Below are 21,601 nucleotides of genomic sequence, written 5' to 3'. Positions count from 1 at the left end.
CTCTGGTTTCCTCCCACATCCCAAAGACTTGCAGTTTTGTGGGTCAATTGTCCTGTTTAAACTGCCACTGGTGTGTGGTGTGTAAGAAACAGAAAGATCCAGTGTGAACGGGCAATTGTTGGTCGGCTTGGACTCGGTGGGCCGAAGGACCTGTCTCCATGTTGTATCTCTGAACTAAACTGCGCTCAAGGTGTAACATATTTCCAGGTTCAGACATCTATATACTAAAACTCTTGTTTGTTTGTTTGTTCCTGAACTACAGCCGAAACGGTACACGATAGCGCGACAATTTTAGGCCCACCTTACTCACCGTCGTCCCTTTGGTGCTAATGGAAGAAGTTTCATTGAAATCGGTGTTATATTTTTGAAGTTATTCACATTTTAAAGTTTAAATCTATCTCCTAGGGAGAAAGGGAGGGAGGGAGGGGAGGGGGGGAGGGAGGATAAGGGGGGTTGGGGGGGGGGAGGGGAAGGGGGGAGGGAGGGAGGGAGGGAGGGAGGGAGGGAGGGGAGGGTGCTGCACCAATGCAGGAGAGGTTTGGGCCCAACGGGTCCACTTGGTCTAGTGTTTAATAGTTGTTACTGGGTTAATGGATTGTTACAACCTTCAGGTATTTCCATTATATTCTCCATTAACATAAATTGTTTGCTGGTACACGTTTGATTATGGGGTAGCATAAAACTGATTTTATTTGTCTTTTATATCTGCAGTTGACCCCAGTTGGGACAACCATTTTCACTGGCTTCTCTGGAAGAAATGGAGCACTCGACATTGATGATGGGCCAAATGGACAGATTGAATATGTCATCCAGCAAAATCCAAATGATCCCGTAAGTATTCCTAGGAGTGCAGGAAGATTAAGGGTGTTTTTCCAGAAGTTTTATTAGATCATGAGAGGAATAGGTAGGGTAAATGCACAGAGTCTTAATCAACATTCCATATCCCTGTTCTAAACCTGTCCTTTCCATGTGCCTGTCCAAATGTTTCTTAAACGTTGCGATACTACCTGCCTCAACTACCTCCTCCGGCAGCTCATTCCATATACGCATCATACTCTGTTTGCAAAAATGTACCCCTCGGGTTCCTTTCCCCCTTCACCTTAATCCCATGTCCACTGGCTCTCGATTCCCCTACTGTGGGCAAGAGATTCTGCGTGTCTACCCGATCTATTCCTCTCATGATTTTGTACACGTCTGCTGTTTTCACCTCCACACACCCTCAGAATTTTACCCCTCAGGTTCTTATTAAATCTGTAATGTTCTGTGGACTTCTGTGATAACTGTCCTCACCAAGTCCCCCAAAAGTTTCAACTCCATTTTTTTCTTATTTACTCTGCATGCATTCTACAAAAATGATCAAGAAGCATGATCTATACTTCCTCACGGACTGGAATTAATGAGGGAGATAGTTTTCCCCACTTGATGCTCTTGACGTGGACAGATGGATAAGTGTACCTTCGACCAAATTGAAGTTGCATCGGCTGCTCATGAGAAACCTGCAGAGAATCCTGGAGCTCATTTTCAATGTTGAGCAGCTTTGTTTAAGTTTGATTTTTCTCAGATTATTTTAAAATTAAATCCCCCCCAAAAAAACACCTCGTGGCAAAAATGAGTGTTGCAGACAGACAGGGTCTAGCTGTTTTAAAAAAAAAAAATCATGATCTAAATTTAAAATATGCCGTTAAAATGCTGTTAATTATATTTTATTTGAGCACAATTTCTTGTATTTGGACACCAATGGCAAATGTTGAGATTTCAACAGCATAATTTTAGACATGACTTGATTTGTTCCAAATTATTCCCGTTCACAGATAGTAACAAACACAAGAAAGAGTAAGGCAAGCAGTCTTCACAGTGTAGAAACAAGGAACTGCAAAAGCTGGAAAGGCTGCAGAGAAGATTTACAAGGATGTTGCCAGGACTGGAACCATAGGGAGAGGTTGAGCAGGCTGGGACTTTATTCCTTGGAGCGCAAGAGGATGAAGGCTGATTTTATTGACGTGTACAAAATCGCGAGAGGAATAGGTCGGGCATATGCACAGAGTCGTTTGCCCACAATAGGGGAATCGAGAACCTGAGGACGTAGGTTTAAGGTGAGGGGAGAAAGATTTAATAGGAACCTGAGGAGTAACTTTTTTACACAATGGGTGATGGGTGTATGGAACGAGGTAGTTGAGGCTGGTACTATCGCATTGTTTGAGAAGCATTTAGACAGGTACATGGACAGGACAGGTTTGGAGGGATGTGATCCGAACGCAGGCAGATGGAACTTGTATAGATGGGGCATGTTGGTTGGCATGGGCAAGATGGGCCGAAGGGCCTGTTTCCACGCTGTATGACTATGACTCTAAATGCTGGTTAATATGCAAAAGGACACAAAGTGCTGGAGTAACTCAGCAGGTCAGGCAGCAACTCTGGAGAACATGGATAGGAACATGGATGAACATGTTTCAGCTCTTAGTGCAGCAAGTTATTTAACTTTGGCTTTAAGTATCAAAGCTTTATTTCAAACAAATGACTGGCTAAGTGTGATAAATGCTTCATTTTTATGATGTTGTTTTCCATCGAACCATGCTAAAAGTTAATGAACGTGATACTCGTGATGGCATGTAGATGGAACGCTGTATTGTAGAATCAATTAAGCCATTAATAATGTGACACTGACAGAAAACTATTTTAATTAACTGATGCTGTGATGCAAAGGAATCGTGTGTTGTGAGATGTCGTGGTGCAAAATATTGAGGTAATTTGCAGCACATGGAGTTGAGCAACATTTGACCATGAAAACTTGAACTTATCTTTTTTTTGTTCTTAGGAATCTGGTAGGGCATTCGATATTCCACTCTCATTAACAGGAGCTGTGGTCTTACGGAGACGGCTAAACTATGAAGAAAAAACACGGTACCATGTCATTGTTCAAGCCAACGTAAGATATTTATTTATTTGAAGAATTTCACTCACACGCTTTACAACTTACAATAACTTTGTAAGCGCCCTTTACGTGGCGACCATTTGCATACCTTGGGTGTGCAAGCAAAGAATTTCACTGTGATTTGTCACATGTGACAATGAAGTACTCAATTCAATTGTATATTACCAGATTTATACTGTTAATATACAATTGTCGGGCATTTGACTCGACCAGAAAAGTAAAAATACATGATATACAGATTCTTGACTAGTGCGGGTTATGGGGAGAAGGCAGGAGAATGGGGATGAGAGGGAAAGATAAATCAGCCATGATTGAATGGCAGAGTAGACTTAGACAATAGGTGCAGGAGTAGGCCATTCAGCCCTTCGAGCCAGCACCGCCATTCAATGCGATCATGGCTGATCACTCTCAATCAGTACCCCGTTCCTGCCTTCTCCCCATACCCCCTCACTCCGCTATCCTTAAGAGCTCTATCCAGCTCTCTCTTGAAAGCATCCAACGAACTGGCCTCCACTGCCTTCTGAGGCAGAGAATTCCACACCTTCACCACTCTCTGACTGAAAAAGTTCTTCCTCATCTCCGTTCTAAATGGCCTACCCCTTATTCTTAAACTGTGGCCCCTTGTTCTGGACTCCCCCAACATTGGGAACATGTTTCCTGCCTCTAATGTGTCCAATCCCCCTAATTATCTTATATGTTTCAATAAGATCCCCCCTCATCCTTCTAAATTCCAGTGTATACAAGCCTAATTGCTCCAGCCTTTCAACATACGACAGTCCCGCCATTCCGGGAATTAACCTAGTGAACCTACGCTGCACGCCCTCCATAGCAAGAATATCCTTCCTCAAATTTGGAGACCAAAACTGCACACAGTACTCCAGGTGCGGTCTCACCAGGGCCCGGTACAACTGTAGAAGGACCTCTTTGCTCCTATACTCAACTCCTCTTGTTATGAAGGCCAACATTCCATTGATGGAACAAATTGCCTAATTCTGCTCCTAAAAACTTTCAGTCACACTGCATGCTTTCAATTCTAAACATTGAACTACCTGTTGGACATGCGTCGGAAGGAACTGCAGATGCTGGTTTAAACCGATGATAGACACAAAAAGCTGGAGTAACTCAGTGGGACAGGCAGCATCTCTGGAGAGAAGGAATGGGTGATGTTTCGGGGAAGGGTCTCGACCTGTAACGTCACCCATTCCTTCTCTCCAGAGATGCTGCCTGTCCCGCTGAGCTACTCCAACTTTTTTGTCTTTACCTGTAGGGCGTGATATCCTTCAGGCTGGGCAAACAGTTGCACGCTGACTTTACAGTGAAGAAATGCTTAGTACTCGCCCACAAAGAGCTTTGGAAATCATGAACCGGCGCAGAGTGAGTGAAGGAAACAAACCCAGAGCATTCTCCAGTGATAGAAACAAGGGGCTGCTGTGGCTGGTTCACGCATAAGGACACGAGTGCACCACGCATGTGTAGACGAACTAGGTTAGTCCGGCATAAAGTCAGACAGGCAAATTCGCAACTTCATTGCTGATAGACAATAGACAATAGGTGCAGGAGTAGGCCATTCGGCCCTTCGAGCCAGCACCATCATTCAATGTGATCATGGCTGATCATTCTCAATCAGTACCCCGTTCCTGCTTTCTCCCCATACCCCCTGACTCCACTATCCTTAAGAGCTCTATCTAGCTCTCTCTTGAATGTATTCAGAGAATTGGCCTCCACTGCCCTCGGAGGCAGAGAATTCCACAGATTCACAACTCTCTGACTGAAAAAGTTTTTCCTCATCTCAGTTCTAAATGGCCGACCCCTTATTCTTAAACTGTGGCCCCCGGTTCTGGACTCCCCCAACATTGGGAACATGTTTCCTGCCTCTAATGTGTCCAACCCCTTAATAATCTTATACGTTTCGATAAGATCCCCTCTCATCCTTCTAAATTCCAGTGTATACAAGCCTAGTCGCTCCAGTCTTTCAACATATTACAGTCCCGCCATTCCGGGAATTAACCTAGTAAACCTATGCTGCACGCCCTCAATAGCAAATGATGAATCTAAGCAGGTTGTTCCCCAACCCTCCTACCCTCCCCCCCCCCCCCACACTCTCCTCGCTACCCCCCACCGCCATCCCAAACTACATGAGGAGTGCAGATGTGTTAGTTCAGTTTAGTTTAGAGAGACAGCGCGGAAACAGGCCCTCTGGCCCACCGAGTCCGCACCGACCAGCGATCCCCGCTCAATCACTAACACTACCCTACATCGACTAGGGACAATTTTACACTTAAACCAAGCCAATTAACCTACAAGCCTGTGCGTCTTTGGAGTGTGGGAGGAAACCGAAGATCTCGGAGAAAACCCAAGCGGGACACGGCGAGAACGTACAAACTCCGTACAGACAAGCACCCGTAATCGGGATCGAACCCGGGTCTCTCCGGCGCTGACACCGCGATAAGGCAGCAACTCTGCCGCTGCGCCACCGTGCCGCCCCAACTTCTCTTCCAGAAAAATTAGGCACAGATAAATATCTTGATAACTGACATTGTGTTGGAACCTTTGCAAGGGCTGCACAGAAACCAATGCTTCTGCCTTGCAGCCAAGGTCCCAAATTCCTTCCCTGCCCTTGACACAAAGTGCTGGAGTAACTCAGCCCAACTCAGCGTAACATATTCATTAATTTGAAGAATTTCACTCGCACTCTTTGCAATGGTATAGGAACAATTTTACACTGTCCAATGCCGGGCATTCGACTCGATCGGAAATGCAATGTAAGTTTATTTTTGTGTCATTCAACTGAGGTTGGGTGATTGCCCCAATTGCACACATTTTTCTTTTTGGCAAATTGCAAACAGCGATAGATATTTTCTTTTAGAAAATAATGCAATTTCCATTAGCAGAAAAGGTGAACGGCAGAAAAGTGCACGTAATTATCTTGAGGCCATTTTAAGTGGCGCATTTATCTTGGAATAATTGTGCTTTGAAATCTTGCTTGTGTGTACGACTTATATTTTATACAGATTTAAAAAAATCAAGTTTTGGAACAATGTTAATTATTGTGTCAACGTCAGCCTAGAGTGTACCATTTCCTCGCGATATGGAAATGCTCCTGCAAATAATAATATAGTTTAAGATTCGTGATTCAAATCATTTTTGACATGTTTATCACCTTCAAAAGTAATTGAAACATGATCAACCGAAGGCTTCTCTTCCAGAGAAACAAACACAGATAAATATCTTGGTAACTGACATTGAATTTGGCAGGTTATCTAAGCCTGATGTGTAGGAAGGTACTGCAGATTCTGGTGGTTACACCCACGATAGACACAAATTGCTGGAGAAACTCAGCGGGACAGGCAGCATCTCTGGAGAGAAGGAATGGGTGACGTTTCGGGTCGGGTCTGACGAAGGGTCTTAACCCGAAACGTCACCCATTCCTACTTCCCAGAGATCCTTCCTGCCTTCCTGAGTTACTCCAGCATTTTGTGTCTAAAACCTCACCTGGTTTCTGACCTTGCACTCCCCTTCATTGTGAAATGTACGTAGAAATTAATTTCTAACGCAATTCATACATGAAACGACGTTCTAAATGGGGTGAGAAAACAGAGCTGCAAAGGGAACTTGGGAGTGCTGGTGCAGGATTCCTAAAAAGTTAATCTGCAAGTCGAATCGGTAGTAAAGAAAACAAACTCAATGCTAGCATTTATTTCAAGAGGGCTTGTATACAAAAACAGGGATGCAATGTTGAGGCTCTACAAGGCGCTGGTCAGGCCGCATTTGGAATATTGCGAGCAAATTTGTGCCCCATATCTGAGGAAGGATGAGCTGGCTCTGGAGAGGGTCCAGAGGAGGTTTACAAGAATGATCCCAGGAATGAGTAGGTTAACCTATGATGAGCATTTGTTGGCACTGGGCCTGCACTCGCTGGAGTTTAGAAGATTTGGGGGGGGGGGAGTCTAATTGAAACATACAGAATAGTGAAAGGCTTGGATAGAGCGAATGTGGAGAGGATGTTTCCACCAGTGGGAGAGTCTAGGACTAGAGGTCACAGCCTCAGAATTAAAGGATGTTCTTTTAGGAAGGAGATGAGGAGAAATTTCTTTAGTCAGCGGGTGGTGAATCTGTGGGATTCTTTGCCACAGAAGGCCGTGGAGGCCAAGTCAGTGGATATTTCTAAGGTAGAGATAGATTTTTGATTAGTACAGGTGTCAGGGGTTATGAGGAGAAGGCAGGAGAATTATCACATTGAATGGTGGCGCTGGCTCGAAGTGCCGAATGGCCTACTCCTGCACCTATTGTCTATTGTCTAGAATGGGGTTAGGAGGGAGAGATAGATCAGCTATGGTTGACTGGTGGAGTAGACTTGATGGGCCAAATGGCCTCATTCTACTATCACTAATGACCTTATGAATCCTGGCAACTGCTGGATTTCTGTGTCTGTCTGCACTTGCGCATCATGCAGGGGTTGCCTTTGGCGTTATATGAAATGAAAGTGAATACTGCTGGTATCTCCATCATCTGAGTAGCAAACCCTGAACGATTCTTGTGCAGGATCAATACATTGAAAAGAAAAATATGCCAATTTAGAACTTGCTTCCACCGAGGATTAATTGAGGCAGAGAGCAAAGGATGACTTTAATGGGGGAATTAATCACGTACGAGATGATAAAATAAATCGCAGAGGAGGTACAAGTGGAGCAGCCGGTCGAGCTGCTGCCTCACTGCGCCAGAGACCTGGGTTTGTGCGGTGCTTGTGTGGAGTTTGCTCATTCTCCCTGTGACCGAGTGGGTTTTCTCCAGGTGCTCTGGTTTCCTCCCACATCCCAAGAACGTTCATAAAATGGACAGAATCTTGATTACTAAGGGTCATAAGTTCATAAGTGATCGGAGCAGAATTAGGCCATTCGGCCCATCGTCTAGTCCGCCATTTAATCATGGCTAATCTATCCTTCCCTCTTAACCCCATTCTCCTGCTCCCCATAACCCCTGACACCCGTACTAATGTGGGTTTGGAGGTTAATTGGCCTCTGTAAATTGGCCTCTAGTGTGTCGGGAGTGGGTGAGAAAGTGGGATAACATAGACCTAGTGCGAATGATCGATGGTTAGCATGGACTTGGTGGGCTGAAGAACATGTTTCCACACTGCATTTCTAAACTAAAATTAAAAAACTAAACAAAGTAAAGGGACATACTTATGATTGCATGATGAGGGGAAGGTGGAGACCATGTATATATAAACATTTACACAAGCCAGTTGCATAGGAAGGAACTGCAGTTGCTGGTTCACCCTGAGCCAGTTGCCCCATTGTCTAGTTTAGTTTTGGTTTAGAGTTACAGCGCCGAAACAGTGCCCATCGGCCCGCCGAGTCAGCGCCAACCAGTGATCCCTGCACATTAACGCTATCCCACACGCACCAGGGACCATTTTACATTCATACCAAGCCAATTCACCTACAAACCTGTATGTCTTTGGAGCGTGGGAGGAAACCCGAAGATCTCGGAGAAAACCCACGCAGGTCACGGTGGAGAACGTGCAGGCAAGCACCCGTAGTCGGGATCGAACCCGGGTCTCTGGCGTTCCAAGGCGGCAACCTTACCCCCTGCGCCTCAAATTGTTGCTGTGACATAAATGTTGTCTGAATCCATGCGACGCATTCAGGCTTTTGTTCTCATTGATCCACAGGACAGAGCTCCAAACCCGCTGAACAGAAGAACCAGCACCACGACGCTGACTGTCGACGTGTTGGATGGAGATGATCTCGGCCCAAAGTTCCTCCCATGCGAATTGGTCAATAACACCAGGGATTGCCATCCTCTGAAGTACAAAGCCAGTCTCCCCGAGCTCACGGACCCGGTAGGCACTCACCGTGGCGAGTTGTACACTGTCTGTCGTGGCCGCACCGTGTCGTAGCGGCAGAGCTGCTGCCGTACAGCACTGGAGACCCGGGTTCGATCCTGGCCACGGGTGCATGTCTGTGTGGAGTTTGTACGTTCTCCCCGCGACCCGCGTGGGGTTTTCTCTGAGATCTTTAGTTTCCTCTCACACTCCAAAGACGTACAGGTTTGTAGGTGAATTGGCTTGGTATGAATGTAAAATGGTCCCTAGTGCGTGTGGGATAGCGTTAATGTGCAGGGATCACTGGTTGGCGCTGACTCGGCGGGCCGATGGGCACTGTTTCCGCGCTGTAACTCTAAACCAAAACTAAACTAGACAATGGGGCAACTGGCTCAGGGTGAACCAGCGTCTGCAGTTCCTTCCTATGCAACTGGCTTGTGTAGATGTTTATATATACATGGTCTCCACCTTCTGCTCATCATGCAATCATAAGTATGTCCCTTTACTTTGTTTAGTTTTTTATTTTAGTTTAGAAATGCAGTGTGGAAACATGCTCTTCGGCCCGCCAAGTCCGTGCTAACCATCTATCATTCGCACTAGGTCTATGTTATCCCACTTTCTCACCCACTGAGATCTTTAGTTTCCTCTCACACTCCAAAGACGTACAGGTTTGTAGGTTAATTGGCTTGGTATAGAATGTAAATTGTCCCCAGTGCGTGGGGATCGCTGGTCGGTGCAGATTCGGTAGGCCGAAGGGCCTTTTTCCGTGCTCTATCTCCAAACTAAATTTACTGCAATCTGAAATTTATGATGGCAAACTACTTTGAGTACTGCGGATGTTAAGAGCCTAGATTGGAAAGCATGAAATTGTGGCAAAGAAAAATGTGACTACCCTGCTGAGATTTTCGCTGCTGGATTCCTTCGAAGTGACCCAGGTAACATCGGCCACATTAAGCAAGGAAGGTCATTCATGTTGCTTCATTAATGTTTATGCCATTCACCATTAATCAGTTGGACAGGTGGACTGAGGAACGGTTAGATACATAGAAACATAGAAAATAGGTGCAGGAGGAGGCCATTTGGCCCTTCAAACCAACATTGTGATCATAGCTGATCATCCACAATCAGTAACCCGTGCCTGCCTTCTCCCCATATCCCTTGATTCCACTAGCCCCGAGAGCTCTATCTAACTCTCTCTTAAATCCATCCAGTGATTTGGCAGAGAATTCCACAAATTCACAACTCTCTGGGTGAAAAAGTTCCTTCTCACCTCAGTTTTAAATGGCCTCCCCTTTATTCAAAGACCGTGGACCCTGGTTCTGGACTCCCCCAACATTGGGAACATTTTTCCTGCATCTAGCTTGTCCAGTCCTTTTATAATTTGATATGCCTCTATGAGATCCCCTCTCATCCTTCTAAATTCCAGCATATACAAGCCTAGTCGCTCCAGGACAGGTTTAGAGGGATATGAGCCAAACGCCGGCAGGTGGGACTCGTGTAGATGGGACATGTCGGTCAGCGTGGGCAAGTTGGGCCAAAGGGCCCGTTTCCATGCTGTTTGACTCAATGTACTGCAACAGACTTTAATGATAGCAAACCGCTTTGATTGCGGCGCGTGTTAACAGTCTAGATTGGGAAGCGTGAAATTATGTCAAAGGGATAAATGACCACGCAGCTAAAAATGCTGCTTCTGGAACTCCTTGGAAGTGACCACATTAAGCAAGGAAGGTGAATCATGCTGCTTCGACAAGGCTTATGCCATTCACCATTTTGACTACTGAAGTTGAGAGACATAAACAATATGTTTTGGTGTATCGTGGACAGGTGGAGCAGTTAAATTGTCCTCGGTAGCTAGTTACATTTTTTTTTTTTTTCACATCCAAGCCATTTCTAATTTTAATTTTTTTAAAGCATATGTACAAATAATAATAAACGACAAACTGGTTATAGAATTCTTACATAGCTTCAATTTTTAAATTTTTAAAGAAAAAATAAAGATGAAAAGAGACTGGAAAAAAAAGACTATAAACTAATAGAGAGAAAGCAAAGAAAAAAGAGAATTACAAACATAAAGATTATGGGGATAGATCCGGGAGTTAGTGAGTATAGTTGTACATCCAACCCTAAATTCAAGTTTTAACTTTCGTTTTAAATTTTAGTTTTGTGACAAACCCATTTACTTTTTTAAAAAATTCAATAAATGGAGACCATATTTTTATAAATAGATCTGGTTTGTCAATTAAGGCAAACCTTATTTTTTCCAAATGCAAGGTCTCGGTCATTTCCGTAATCCACATTTTAATTGTGGGGGTTACTGTTTTTTTCCCAAAATTTAAGTATTAATTTTTTCGCAGTTATTAAACTGTAGTCAAGAAAGCGTCTCTGACTTAGCGTAAAGTTTGTAATGTGTTCTGATAATCCTAACATTATTAATTTTGGATCTAAATCCAGTTGGTTATCGATAACTTTGGAAATGATTTTTAAAATAAGCTAGTTACATTTTAATTGTGGAGTCAATTATTTCGTTATGCCACGGAAACTTTAAGCCGCGATGACTGCTGGTTGTGAAGATAGAAATCCAGCTTCTCCCACACAATGCTTATACTTAAACAACACCAATTCACACATCAATTCAGATTGCCCCCTTCAGTGCTGGTGGCTGATGCTGAGCATGGATATTTCCCTCCACTGTACGACTCTGGAACCATAACATAGACACACAATACTGGAGTAACTCAGCGGGACAGGCAGCATCTCTGGAGGGAAGGAATAGGTGACGTTTCGGGTCGAGGCCCTTCTTCAGACTGAGAGTCAAGGGAGAGGTATTAAAAGGTATAGAACAAATCGATAACCATAATGTTTAGTAAATCATGGGCTGTAGATGTGAAACTGTTACAATGTTAATAGCGTTTCAACTCCCAACACTATTAGTTCAGTAGGAAAATTAAAAAATGCAGATGCTGGCTTAAATCGAATAGACAATAGACAATAGACAATAGGTGCAGGAGTAGGCCATTCAGCCCTTCGAGCCAGCACCGCCATTCAATGCGATCATGGCTGATCACTCTCAATCAGTACCCCGTTCCTGCCTTCTCCCCATACCCCCTCACTCCGCTATCCTTAAGAGCTCTATCCAGCTCTCTCTTGAAAGCATCCAACGAACTGGCCTCCACTGCCTTCTGAGGCAGAGAATTCCACACCTTCACCACTCTCTGACTGAAAAAGTTCTTCCTCATCTCCGTTCTAAATGGCCTACCCCTTATTCTTAAACTGTGGCCCCTTGTTCTGGACTCCCCCAACATTGGGAACATGTTTCCTGCCTCTAATGTGTCCAATCCCCTAATTATCTTATATGTTTCAATAAGATCCCCCTTCATCCTTCTAAATTCCAGTGTATACAAGCCCAATCGCTCCAGCCTTTCAACATACGACAAAATGCTGGAGTAACTCAGCGGGTCGGGCAGCATCTCGGGAGAGAAGGAATGGGTGACGTTTCGGGTCGAGACCCTTCTTCAGACTATATTAATATTAATATTCAATATTAGTTCAGTGTCGCAGGTCCAGCGGAAAATTCCAAAGGTTCAAGAGGAAAGGTACCATTAAAATGCACAAAATCCATTAAAATTGGAGACGGCACGGTGGCGCAGTGGTAGAGTTGCTGCCTTACAGCATTAAAATAGCGCCAGAGACCCGGGTTCGATCCCGACTACGGGTGCTGTCTGCACGGAGTTTTTACGTTCTCACCGTGACCGCGTGCGTTTTCTCAGAGATCTTCGGTTTCCTTTCACACGTACAGGTCTGTAGGTTAATTGGCGTGGTATCAATGTTAAATTGTCCATTGTGTGTGTAGGACAGTGCTGGTCGCAGGGATCGCTGGTCGGTGCGGAATCGGTGGGCCGAAGGGCCTGTTTCTGGGCTGTAAACTAAACAAAACTAAATGAAAATAAAGCAAACTTAAAGGGAAATACCTTCAATAAAACTGTTGAAATTTGGTTGCCAAATCCCCAGAGTCCTCCATTATAGACACTTGTTCCTTTTCTTTTTCTTGAGTGACGCAGCATAGCATCGGCCTACCAGTGCATCATGACCATCGCCAACCCAATTTCACAAACTCTGCACTAATCTAATCCAACTTTATTCTCTCCATATTTGCCATTAATTCCCCCCCCAGATTCTACCACTCACCTAACTGCACACTCCGGGGCAGTTTACAGCGGCCAATTAACCTAACGATGCTCGCATCTTTGGGATTTCAGGTGGGGAAACCGGAGCACCCGGAGGAAAACCCATGTGGGGAAAATGTGTAAAACTGCACCCGGACAGCTCCCGAGGTCAGGATTGAACCTGCTCCTCTGGCGCCACAAGGTATCGGCTTTACCAGCTGCGCCACCGTGCTGCCCATTAACTAACATGAACATTTCCAATTTTACCCATGCCTTGCACCAACGCTTCATCTGAAATGTTACTTGAAATGATGAGAGAACAAAATTCTTCTTATCTCACCCTCGTGGGCTGTTTAATAACATTTCCTCTGGTGTTTTTTTTACCATTTCTGCTGATGAAATTGAGAGATATTAACAATTCAAACGGTGGCGCAGCGGTAGAGTTGCTGCCTTACAGCGAATGCAGCGCCGGAGACTCGGGTTCGATCCTGACTACGGGCGCCGTCTGTACGGAGTTTGTACGTTCTCCCCGTGACCTGCATGGGTTTCCTCCGAGATCTTCGGTTTCCTGCCACACTCCAAAGACGTGCAGGTTTGTAGGTTAACTGGCTGGGTAAAATGTAAAAATTGTCCCTAGTGAGTGTAGGATAGTGTTAGTGTGCGGGGATCGCTGGGCGGCGCGGACCCGGTGGGCCGAAGGGCCTGTTTCTGTGCTGAATCTCTAAATCTAAAAAAATCTAAAATGTCTCGTCCACTGCGGACGGATGAATTGGTTAAATTGTTAATTTCATTCATTGCAGTTGTGGTTTTTTCCCGGATTGTCGGAAAATACGAAGTGAAGCTGCTTTCAGCTTGCAGCTGTCGAGACATCTAGCCTGCACTGTTTCCATTGTCACTCTTCTTATGTGTCAACATTCCCGATATAATCGAGCATTATTCGGCAGAATGTAAAATCTTACACCGTGCTAAGCCAGAACAATGTACGTTGCAAACCAGATATGCAGCTCCGAGCTGTGTTATTGTCGGTTGTCACTGGAAAACAAGTCAAGCCGCAAATCCTCGACGGTGTTCTTTCCTTGTACACACTGGAGTCTTCTACGTTTTCTTAATTAATGTGAGCAGGTAATGTGATTACCTCCACTGCGTGCAGGGATGCTGATAAGGGATTTTATTTTTTCCTGTGGAATTCTCTGCCTCAGAAGGCAGTGGAGGCCAATTCTCTGAATGCATTCAAGAGAGAGCTGGATAGAGCTCTTAAGGATAGCGGAGTCAGGGGGGTATGGGGAGAAGGCAGGAACGGGGTACTGATTGAGAATGATCAGCCATGATCACATTGAATGGGGGTGCTGGCTCGAAGGGCCGAATGGCCTCCTCCTGCACCTATTGTCTATTGTCTATTGAAATGAATTCACTAGAAGACAGACACAAAAAGCTGAGAGTAATCCAGCGGGTCAGGCAGCATCTCAGGAGAATAGAGAAAAGAAAACCGGGTGGTGATGTCAGCGATGGCAGCCTCGCCGACAGTCTGTCTGTCCTTTTCGTCCTTTTTCTGTTATTTTTGGCGAGCTTAAAAAGTATGTGTTAATGTTCTCTGGTTTGTTTTATGTGGGGGGTGGGGGAGGGGGTCGGGGGAACCCTTTGTTTCAATCTCTTACCTCGCCTGGAGATGCGATTGTTTTCCGGACCGCATCTCCGGTCGCTCTGCGGCCTAACATCGTGGAGCTGGAGGCCTTGCCCGGGACTGACTTTGAGCCCCACCGCGCCTGGGGCGTGGACTTATCATCTTCTTAGCGTGCGATTCCTTTCCTGGATCGACTTTAACTTCAAGGAGCTCGCATTCTCGGGTTGAGACCGGAGTCGGGAAGCTCCAAAGCCGCGCGAGGTTCGATAGCCCCGACCTGAGGTAAATCGGCCGGTGCGGGGAAGTCGAGATGCAGGAGCTTGATTGCCCCGATGAGGAAGGTTCGCTGCAGGCCAAGGGAGTAAGATTGTCCCGTCAACGGAAGGTTAGAGGCCCCCCACCGCTGGAGGACAAAGAAGGGAGAGGTTGAACTTTTTTCCCCCCTTCCATCACTGTGAGGAATGCGGAAGAGTCGCTGTGGTGGATGTTCATGTTAAAATGTATTTTGTGTGTCCTGTTGCTTTTTTTATTGTTATGACTGTATGGCAAATGAAATTCCTCGCATGTTGCTAAACTGATAAAGTACGATTGTGATTGATTGTGATTGAAAAGGTGCTAGTTTTGGGTCGAGACCCTTTTACAGACTTGAGAGTCAGGGTGAAAGTGAAATGAGAGATATAGACGGTGATATATGGATATATATATAGAGAGAGAGATATTGAACAAATAGACAATAGACAATAGACAATAGATGCAGGAGTAGGCCATTCAGCCCTTCGAGCCAGCACCGCCATTCAATGCGATCATGGCTGAAAGACAGGCAAAAAGTAACGACGATAAAGGAGAGGCTGAGCCCACAGTGGTCCATTGTTGGTTGTGGGAAAGGTGATAACGAGTTGTACAGAGAAACTCAACAGGACGACAGGGGAAGTGAAAATGTTTGGCAACCGAGAGATCACGTAGGCCAAGGTGGACTGAGCGAAGGTGTTCAGCAAAACCATTACTGAGGGAGTGCTGAGATGAGGGTAAAAAGCTGAAAAAAGCAACAGGACACACAAAATCAACATGAACATCCACCACAGTGACTCCTCCGCATTCCTCACTGTGATGGAAGGGGGAAAAAAGGTTCATCTCAGCTCTCAAGCACAGCCTTGATGTGCTCTTGTGCCGATGGTGTTCGAGGTGAAGGTGATGCTGTCAATTCGTACTGAGTGAGGTCTGCCGATGAAAAAGCCGAGGATGCAGTTTAGTTTAGAGATACAGCGCGGAAACAGGCCCTTCGGCCCACTGTGTCCGCACCGACCAGCGACCCCCGCACACTAACACAATCCTACACACACGCGGGGCAATTTACACTTACACCAAGCCAATTAACCTACAAACCTGTAGGCCTTTCGAGTGTGGGAGGAAACCGAAGATCTCAGAGAAAACCCACGGGGCGAACGTACAAACTCCGCACAGGCAGCACCCATTGCATGGGGCGTGATTATACTTGGGTGAAGTACATTCAGAAACTGAGACTTTAGAACCCGAGTCTCTGGCGCTGGAAGGCAGCAACTACCGCTGCGCCACCATGCCGCCCTCAATACACATTTTGAACGGGATTGGTGGAAAAGGTCTGGAGAAGCCGCATCTCTGGTGCTGAAAGCGCTGGAAGGCAGCAACTCTGCCGCTGCGCCAGCCCGGTTGCATAGTTGCAATGCCCTTGCAAGTGAGTCACCCGCCGCCCCTTGTTTGTAGCGCCGGTGTGCAGCAGCACAGTCCGTGTCTGTGTCTGGGCGGGCTGGTGTTCACGGTACGCATCGACCCAGATGAGCTGGGAGTAATCTCATTCAGTTCCCAATGCAGGCGTCGGTTGTAGAAGGAAAACTTTAAAGGTCAACCCGCTTCTGAAAACAAATGCCAGATCCCCATGTGCTGAAGAAAATTAATCAGCGGAGACCCTAGTGCTAAAACAGAATGAACGCACGCAAAACTGAACAAAGAGCAAGTATTAATATTTGATTGATTTGAAACAATGAAAGGCTGCACTGCCAGACACAATCATATGCTTAATAAATTACTGTAGGCACGGATAATGGTAATGGTCTTCATCATTAGTCAGGAATACAAATGAGATTAAATTGTTATTGATTATTCTTCCCATATGCCACTGATTTTTGGCTTCATATGCGGGCTCTGTAATTATCGGCTGCTTTATATTCCGCGATGCCGGTTGTAATCTGCAATTATGTGTGTGATTACTGTCAGAATCATCAGTTTCAGCACAAGAGAGCTCTCCGTCCAAAGTGCAGATTGCATTTATCTCGGGCACATTGCACATGTCCTTTTGTAAGGCGGATGTGGCGTGATTATACTTGGGTGAAGTATATTCAGAAACTGAGATTTTAGTTCAGTTTAGATTAGTTCATTGTCACGTGTACCGAGGTAGAAACATAGAAACATAGAAAGATAGAAAATAGGTGCAGGAGTAGGCCTTCGAGTCATTCAATATGATCATGGCTGATCATCCAGCTCAGTATCCCGTACCTGCCTTCTCTCCATACTCCCTGATCCCTTTAGCAAAACGGGCCACATCTAACTCCCTCTTAAATATAGCCAATGAACTGGCCTCAACTACCTTCTGTGGCAGAGAATTCCACAGACTCACCACTCTCTGTGTGAAGAAATGTTTTCTCATCTCAGTCCTAAAAGACTTCCCCCTTATCCTTAAGCTGTGGCCCCTGGTTCTGGACTCCAACATCGGGAACAATCTTCCCGCATCTAGCCTCTCCAACCCCTTAAGAATTTTATATGTTTCTATAAGATCCCCCCTCAGTCTTCTAAATTCCAGCGAGTACAAGCCCAGTCTATCCAGTCTTTCCTCATATGAAAGTCCCGCCATCCCAGGGATCAATCTGGTGAACCTACTCTGTACTCCCTCTAAGGCAAGAACGTCTTTCCTCAGGTTAGGAGACCAAAACTGCACACAGTACTCCAGGTGCGGTCTCACCAAGGCCCTGTACAACTGCAGCAGAACCTCCCTGCTCCTAAACTCAAATCCTCAATGACAAAGCTTTTGTTTGGCGGAAAGACTATACACGATCGCAATCAAGCCGTTTACAGTGTAGCGATACATGACGAGGGAACCTGCAGCAATGGAGATTTAAAAGTGCGGAGCGATTATGAAACGTGATTGTAGATCTTCTTCTGTGGCCAGCACGCAAACAGTCACCTGGGTTGGCCGCCATCTTGGAAGTGGTTTAATTTCACAAAGTTAAGGCAGAAGGTTTGCAATCTGGCGTTTTTATTCCAGATTTCCAGCACTTCTGCCATATTCCTCTGGTAAATTTCAAGGAAGCAACCTGCATGTTCACTTGTGTGGGAAGGAACTGCAGATGGGGGTTTAAACCGAATTAGACGCAAAATGCTGGAGTAACTGGAGAGAAGGAATGGGTGACGTTTCGGGCCGAGACCCTTCTTCAGACTGATGTCAGGGGAGAGGGAGGTACATAGATAAGCAAGTGTAAGGGGTGAAAGCAGGACAAAGGGAATGGAAGCATAGAAAACATAGAAATAGGTGCTGGAGGAGGCTATTTGGCCCTTCAAGCCAGCACCCGCCATTCATTGTGATCATGGCTGGTCATCCACAATCAGTAACCTGTGCCTGCCTTCTCCCCATATCCCTTGATTCCAATAGCCCCTAGAGCTCTATCTATTAAATTAATCCAGTGAATTGGCCTCCACTGCCTTCTGTGGCAGAGAATTCCACAAATTCACAACTCTCTGAGTGAAAAAGTTTCTTCTCACCTCAGTTTTAAATGGCTTCCCCTTTATTCTTAGACTGTGGCCCCTGGTTCTGGACTCCCCCAACATTGGGAACATTTTTCCTGCATATAGCTTGTCCAGTCCTTTTATAATTTTATACATCTCTGTAAGATCCCCTCTCATCCTTCTAAACTCCAGTGAATACAAGCTCAGTCTTTCCAATCTTTCCTCATATTTCAGTCCCGCCATCCCGGGGATTAACCTCGTGAACCTACGCTGCACTGCCTCAATAGCAAGGACGTCCATCCTCAAATTAGGAGGCCAAAACTGCACACAGTACTCCAGATGTGGTCTCACCAGGGCCCCATACAACTGCAGAAGGACCTCTTTGCTCCTGTACTCTAATCCTCTCGTTATGAAGGCCAACATGCCATTAGCTTTCTTCACTGCCTGCTGTACCTGCATGCCAACTTTCAGTGAAATTCAAGGAAAATATAGAATAGATCATTGTTAGCTGGAACAAAGCAAACAAAAATAATATGTAGTCAGAGACAGTAAGACTGGTCGGAGAACTGGGAAGGCGGAGGGATGGAGACAGAGGGAAAGCAAGGGTTACTTGAAGTTAGAGAAGTCAATGTTCATACCGCTGGGGTGTAAGCTGCCCAAGCGAAATATGAGGTGCTGTTCCTCCAATTTGCACTGGGCCTCACTCTGACAAAGTGCATTTTCACTTTCCTGTAGACTTAATTGCCTAGTCATTTCATCTTGCTTTCTCCCCTGATGTACAGTCATAGTCATAAAGTCATAGATTCACACAGCGTGGAAACAGGCCTTTTGGTCCAACTTGCCCACCCTGACCAACATACCCCATCTGCACCAGTCCCACCTGCCTGCGCTTAGCCCATATCCCTCTGAACCTATCCTATCCGTGCACCTGATTAAATGTTGTGATTGTACCTGCCTCAACTACCTCCTCCAGCAGCTCGTTCCATTCACCGACCATCCTTGGTGCAGAAACTTTGCCTCTCAGGTTCCAATTAAATCTTTCCTCCTCGAATCTACGTCCACTGGTTCTTGATTCCCCTACACTGGATAAAACACTGGTTGCTATTAAATCTTTCTCGCTCGATTCCCCTACTCTGGGTAAAAGACACTGTGCATTTACCCTGTCTATACCTCACTTGATCTTATACACCTCTGTAAGAACACTCCTCATCCTCCTGCGCTCCAAGGAATAGAGGCCTACCCTGCCCAACCTCTCCCTGCAGCTCAGGCCTTCGAGTCCTGGCAACATCCTCACAGACCTTCCCTTTCATAGCAATGTCTTTCATTCATTTTTCTTTTACAGACCCAGGTCAAAGGCCAGTGTTACCCTTTCAGATAGTGGCGTGGTGGACCGAAGGTCCTTTCCCACATAAAACTCTAGATCAAGGATGTAGGCTGTAGGCCTACAACGCTGTAGGCCCAGACTCTGTGGCTCCGGACACTGTAGGCCCGGACACTGTAGGCCCGGAGGCCGCTGTAGGCCCGGACACTGTAGGCCCGTAGGCCCGAGCGTCGCCTAACGGAGGTTGCGTAGCAACCCGCCTCCAGGCCCGGGAGGCCGCCATTGGTGGAGCGGGAGCACGTGGCCGCTGGCTGGGTGAGGTCATGTGGGGCGTGGGCAGTGACATCACCTTTTGTCCCTTATTTGGGAGAGAGAGAGTTGGTAACCCTAGTGGCACAATAAGTTGGTGAGGCCGCATTTTTGCAGTATTGTGTTCAGTTCTGGTCACCCTGCTGGAGTAAAGATGTCATGGAAATAGTGCAGAGAAGATTTACAAGGATGTTGCCAGGACTCGAGAGCCTGAGCTAGAGGAAGAGGTTCGGGCAGGCTAGGACCATTTCTAGAAGCGCTGGAGGCTGAGGGGTGATTTTATAGAGGTGGATAACATGGTGAGGGGAATAGCTTGGGTGAATGCAGAGAGTCTTTTCCCCCAGAGTAGGAGAATCAAAAACTAGAGCATAGGCACAAAATGCTGGAGCAACTCAGCAGATCAGGCAGGATCCCTGCAGAAAACGAATCGGTGATGTTTCGGTTCAAGACCTGAAAGAAAAATCCAGTATATATTTTAAAAAACAGGCAAAATAAATAGACAATAATAATGCAAAACCAAATGCCCCCAAGTCTATATAGTTCGGAGTCTATCAGTAGTGTTTTATACCATGTAGTTGTAGGGAAGTAGCTGCTCTTGAAACTGTACGTTAGATTTTCAGGCTCCCATACCTTCTTTCCCAATGGCAGGAGTCTGAAGAAGGGTTGCAACCCGAAATGGCACCTATTCCTTTTCTCCAGGGATACTTCTGACCCACTGGGATACTCCAGCATTTTGTGTCTACCTGCGGTACAAACCAGCACCTACAGTTCTTTCCTACGCAAGAAAAACAAGAGGAGATGGGTTGAAGGTGGGAGAGGAAATATTTCATAGGAATTTGAGGGCAACATTTTCTCACAGAGGGTGGTGGGTGCATGGAAGGAGCTGCCAGAGGAGGTAGTTGAGGCAGGTATTATAACAACTTTAATAAAAACATTTTGACAGGAAATGTTTAGAGAGATAAGTGTCAAAGGGGGGCAGAGAGGACCAGCGTAGATGGGACATTTTGGTTGGCGTGGACAATTTGGACCAAATGCTGTAATGGGTGGATTTGTTTCCCTCTGACTACGACTAAAATTAAATCAAGGTTTCAGGTTCAAAATAAGGAAATAGCAACAGCCTCTCTAAAAAAGCCACTCTGAAAGCTTGGGCAAGCAAATTGCATCAAAGGTTTTTGTGACCTTGTTTTTTAACTGAATATTTACCAGGAAAAGTAATAAGCCCACAAAATGGAGTTTTTCTTAAGCTGCTTATTTTTTTATAACTCATCCATTTAGCAGTATCTTGTTGTAAAATCCTAAAAGCATTTTCTCTGACAGTTTGTGGAAAGCCAGTTTAGATTATTGGCTTGGTCTTGAGTGACTTTCTATTCACTTAAGTATTTTAATTCCTGACGATAGGTGGCTGTCAAGCGGCCCCCACTTATTTGGCAAGGGGCGATTTTTAGAGAAGACTAGACCACGTGGACCCGTAGGGCCCAAACCTCTCCTGCATCGGTGCAGCACCCTCTCCTCTCCCCCTCCCCCTCCCCCTCCCCCTCCCCCTCCCCCCCTCCTCCTACCCCTCCCCCCCACTCCATCCCCCATAAACCCCCTTATCCTCCCCCCCCTTCCCTCCATCTCTTCCCTCCCCCCTCCCTCCCTAGGAGATAGATTTACACTTTAGAAGTCTTCATTG

The 21,601-nt window shown here is 45.8% G+C and overlaps 1 protein-coding gene across 1 annotated transcript in view; it reads left to right on the top strand.

Moving 5' to 3' along the window:
* Positions 1–21,601, top strand: part of pcdh15b (protocadherin-related 15b) — a 1,128,636-nt gene that overhangs the window by 711,866 nt on the left and 395,169 nt on the right. Inside the window, exons 9-11 of the mRNA XM_078413191.1 lie at positions 712–831; positions 2,816–2,926; positions 8,607–8,777. Coding sequence (XP_078269317.1) covers positions 712–831; positions 2,816–2,926; positions 8,607–8,777 — 402 coding nt within the window. The remainder of the gene's footprint in view (positions 1–711; positions 832–2,815; positions 2,927–8,606; positions 8,778–21,601) is intronic.

This window comes from Rhinoraja longicauda, chromosome 16 (genome assembly GCF_053455715.1).
Source record: "Rhinoraja longicauda isolate Sanriku21f chromosome 16, sRhiLon1.1, whole genome shotgun sequence".
NCBI lineage: Eukaryota > Metazoa > Chordata > Chondrichthyes > Rajiformes > Arhynchobatidae > Rhinoraja > Rhinoraja longicauda.
The sequence above is the reverse complement of the archived record's forward strand: the minus strand, read 5'-3'. Positions and strand labels throughout refer to the sequence as shown.